The sequence below is a fragment of the Neovison vison genome, chromosome 6, assembly GCF_020171115.1.
Source record: "Neovison vison isolate M4711 chromosome 6, ASM_NN_V1, whole genome shotgun sequence".
Lineage (NCBI taxonomy): Eukaryota > Metazoa > Chordata > Mammalia > Carnivora > Mustelidae > Neogale > Neogale vison.
Genome location: NC_058096.1, coordinates 25,331,787 through 25,335,809, shown reverse-complemented (window position 1 = coordinate 25,335,809; position 4,023 = coordinate 25,331,787). Strand labels below are relative to the sequence as shown.

The 4,023-nt window shown below is 38.6% G+C and overlaps 1 protein-coding gene across 1 annotated transcript in view; it reads right to left on the bottom strand.

Annotated features, from left to right (window-relative positions):
• Positions 1–3,772: 3,772 nt before the first annotated feature.
• TMPRSS15 (transmembrane serine protease 15) overlaps positions 3,773–4,023 on the bottom strand; it is a 119,398-nt gene continuing 119,147 nt past the window's right edge. The window contains exon 25 of the mRNA XM_044254991.1: positions 3,773–4,008. Within this exon, the coding sequence (XP_044110926.1) occupies positions 3,853–4,008 (156 nt within the window). The 3' untranslated portion in view covers positions 3,773–3,852. The remainder of the gene's footprint in view (positions 4,009–4,023) is intronic.

Sequence of the window (4,023 nt, the reverse complement as noted above, 5' to 3'; positions counted from 1 at the left end):
GCATCAGAGCATTAGCTTGGAATGGCTTGAAATCTCAAAGGACCTGCAAGATGAACTGTAAGCTCCCTCTTGAGGCAAATATTAAAATAATTTTTATATATCTATTATTTCATTTACAAAATACGCTGTGCTAATAATGGAGTGAGACATGCTTATTTCGCTAAAGGATGCACCCAAACGTCAAGTAAATGGAATGGACCATGCAGATAAAATTGCTGTCAACACATCAGAGAAGTGTATGTGTTGGAAGCAGGTATTTTTGTTTCTGTCACTTTTCATAAGTTATAACCTAGTTAATGTAATGTAAATTGTACTAAAATTTACAGTGTGCAAAAATATTTTACCTTTACATAAGTGTTTGATAAAAATGAACTGTTCTAGTATTTATTTTTATGGTGTTTCATTTTTCAATACATGCTGTTTTGATCAAAGAAATGCATCACTGTTTTCAACTGACTACACACACACATAGATCTATTACCATAGAAAAAGTTTCTTTTATAGAAGTGGTTCATCTTCTTTCAGTTTCTCTGTTCTGGGGTCAGACAATGTTTAGGAAATCTCTTCAGAAATAAGAAGCTATTTCAGTAACTGTGGTGTAAATTTACTCAAATATTTTACTTAGAGGCAAGAGTTGTCTAATTTCAATTGTGCAAGACATGTGCCTTACAGTTGTTTTTAGTTTAAAATTCAACAGATTTTGTAATAACTTTGTTAATAGCCGTATCAACAATATTACACTCGGTCTAGAGCAAAACAAAAGTGGCATACACAATATAAATCATGTCTTCACATGTTGCCTATATAACCACAAGTAGCTCTCTGAGGGTTCTGGAATCAGTTTGGTCCCTCCCTTGCCGACAAAACAAAGATGGTTGTTGGAGGGTGGGGATTAGCACCGGAAGCAGATGGCTGTGGAGTATGCTTAAGGTTTTCCCATAGCTCTGCTCAGCCTCTATTGGCCGTAAAATAGTTTCATCTGTTTGGTGAGACCAGGTGCATCGTCACCATCAGTGTCGGGGTAAGCACAGCACACAGATATTTCACCAAGGAGAGAAACTATGAATTGTTGTGAACATGGGTTGGAGGGCATTGGCCATCCTGGGTTCGTGTTGAGGATTTGCCTGAGAGAATGAACTGTGGCTCCTCTTGTCTTATCTTCTCTAGTTTCTTCAACGCTTGTGGCTTCTTCTCAAGAGACTTGTAACTCTAGGGTCTTCAAATGTTCCTGTGTTCCTTTTAAGTAAATAAAAAGTTCTTGTTTCTGAAGAATGATTATGGATATTGTCTAAATCTTTTAAGTGAACAAAATAGAGGTTTTGCATCTGTACCTGAAGAGGAAGACAAACGACTATTGAAGAAGGGTATGAATGGAAGTTGGGGTTATAGAGCGTCTTAAACCTCAACTTTTCCCTGGTTAACCATTTAAACTGGAAAATAAAGAGCTTTTATTAAGGCAATTCACAACTAAAGTTGGTTGGCAAAATTTAGAGACAAATAGAAATGAGTGGGTGCTGGCACCCTTTCACCTGCTTAGAGACTGAAGGAGGCAGCAGCTGCATTCTAAGGTCCAATCTGACACATTTCGCACTTCCTTTCCCTACTTGGTTTCCCATCATTGCTGGGATCTACATCTTCCCTCCCAGGTCCTACCATGTGTTTCTTCCTTCAGTTGGATCTTAAGGGACAGGAGACAGTGCTTTCCCCATAGTCTGGCCACCCATGACTATACCACAACAGCTGCATGGCGGGAGAGGCAAGGCAATGGGGGAGGGCCGTGGTTTTGCCTGTTGTCTTGATCCACGCCTGCAAAACTCTTCTGGTATCTGTTTCTAAACTCATACAGTCAACTTCCCTTTTGTGAGACGGTGACAGTGAGACTGTCCTTAAGGTTTCTTAAACTTTTTGCTGACCTCTGAAAAATGAAAAGAAGTACTTGGTACCTTGTGTATCTGGTGTGTTTGTATTTTCACATATGTGTGTCTTGAAATGCAGGTGAATTGTGGACAATATCCAGGTAGTAAAATCAAACAACACGTCCTACCCCTGTTTGTTCCATCCTTTCTAACTGCTCCTAAGATCAAATCATTGGAAAGGTCTTAAAAAGAGTAGTGCATTCGAGGACTCCTAATTTTTGTACAAGACTAAATACCACAAATGTTTACCAGGATTTTGTAGTGCCCAATTATCTGGCCACACTTTCTTATATGATATTGTTTTCCCTTTCTCTGTTCCCCAGAGAGAGAGACTTTTGGTACAGCAACATGTGATTATCTACTATCCTCAATCCCTGAACTTCCCTGAACCCCTACCCCTGGTCCTCATGCCTCTTCAATACATCAATCATAGTCATTCCTTTCAGATGTAGCCCAAATTATGTGGCTTCTTCCATAGGCCCAATCTATACGCCTTTAAACCTTACTCTTTCTTATATTACTTTGGACCATATAGACCCATACAACTCTGTGTGTGTGTGTGTGTGTGTGTGTGTGTGTGTTAAGTAGGTGTAAATTTTGTCTTCCCAAATAAATCAATAGATTTTTGTGTGGTAAGCTAAACTGAAGTTTGTACTTACTCTGGAAATGATCCAAGAGATTAAAGCAGTGAGTCAAATTCATTTATTCCACATTTTTGGCCTTCTAATGGGTGATTCAGCTGTGTCTAAGTAACTTTTGCACATGTTAAAAACATTCACTGTAAAACATAGATTAAAAAAAACCCATTTGAAATAGTTGCATTTTTTTTGATATGTCTGATTACTTTTTGGAAAGTTAAAAAATATTAACTCGAAATAAATAGATGGTATTGTTAATGCAGATAAAAAATGATCCAATAACAGAATGACAATAACAGTTAATTTACTTCTCTTTTTGATATAAGGTTGATACAGAGACTTGCGCTTTTTGCTATTTAATTAGCTTGAGGGTGCTGTGCCATCAATTTAGTTCTCTGTGACATGAACTTAAAATACGTATTTTTTTTTAAGATTTTATTTATTTATTTGACAGACAGAGATCACAAGTAGGCAGAGAGGCAGGCAGAGAGAGAAATAGGAGGAAGCAGGCTCCCTGCAGAGCAGAGAGCCTGATGTGGGGCTCGATCCCAGGACCCTGGAGCCATGATCTGAGCCGAAGGCAGAGGCCTTAACCCACCGAGCCACCCAGGCGCCCCTAAAATACGTATTTTTAATGAGTGGGGAAAATATTAAGGATATACTCAAGATGAATTGAAAATGCAAATGATAGAAAAGTGGAAAGAATACTGAGATTCTGAAACTAAATAATTTATAGCAGTTTACTTCAAATAACAACACACTGTGCAAAACAGTTTACTTCACATCTCTTCCGAATTTTGCCGAAGTTTAAGTATATGGTATATGTTTTACAATAGCATTCCTTTGAATGAGAGAATTTGATAAAAATGATTAAAAACAAAGAAAATGACCTCTGTGAAAGATTAGCTGATCACAATGAAATCAAAGAGTATTAGTTTAAAGTTATTTTGTATGGTATTATTTTTTGTGTGTTTGCCTTCACCCTTCAGCATGCAGTGACTTAGGAAAGAATAAAGTCTCTTAGAAGTCATTTTTTTTTAATTATTTATTTAACAGACAGAGATCACAAGCAGGCAGAGAGGCAGACAGAGAGAGAGGAAAGGAAGCAGGCTCCCTGCTGAGCAGAGAGCCCGATGCGGAGCTCGATCCCAGGACTCTGGGATCATGACCTGAGCTGAAGGCAGAGGCTTCAACCCACTGAGCCACTTAGAAGTCATTTTGATAAAAGCCTCAACTTCCATGCTCCTTAGAGTGAAATGGGAAAATAGCATGACTTTCATGTTGGTTTAGGAAACACTTCACTGTAGAAAACTTTGTATCCATTCTGTGAACCTCAGGACCCGGGCATATACCCCTGGACGATTAGGCAGTCCACACTGGTATCCAAATGATGTCACACCAGCCAGGAACCACCTGTTGTTTTCTTGGCACATTAATGGTCCTCCTGAATCCCCCTAAAGAGAAAATTG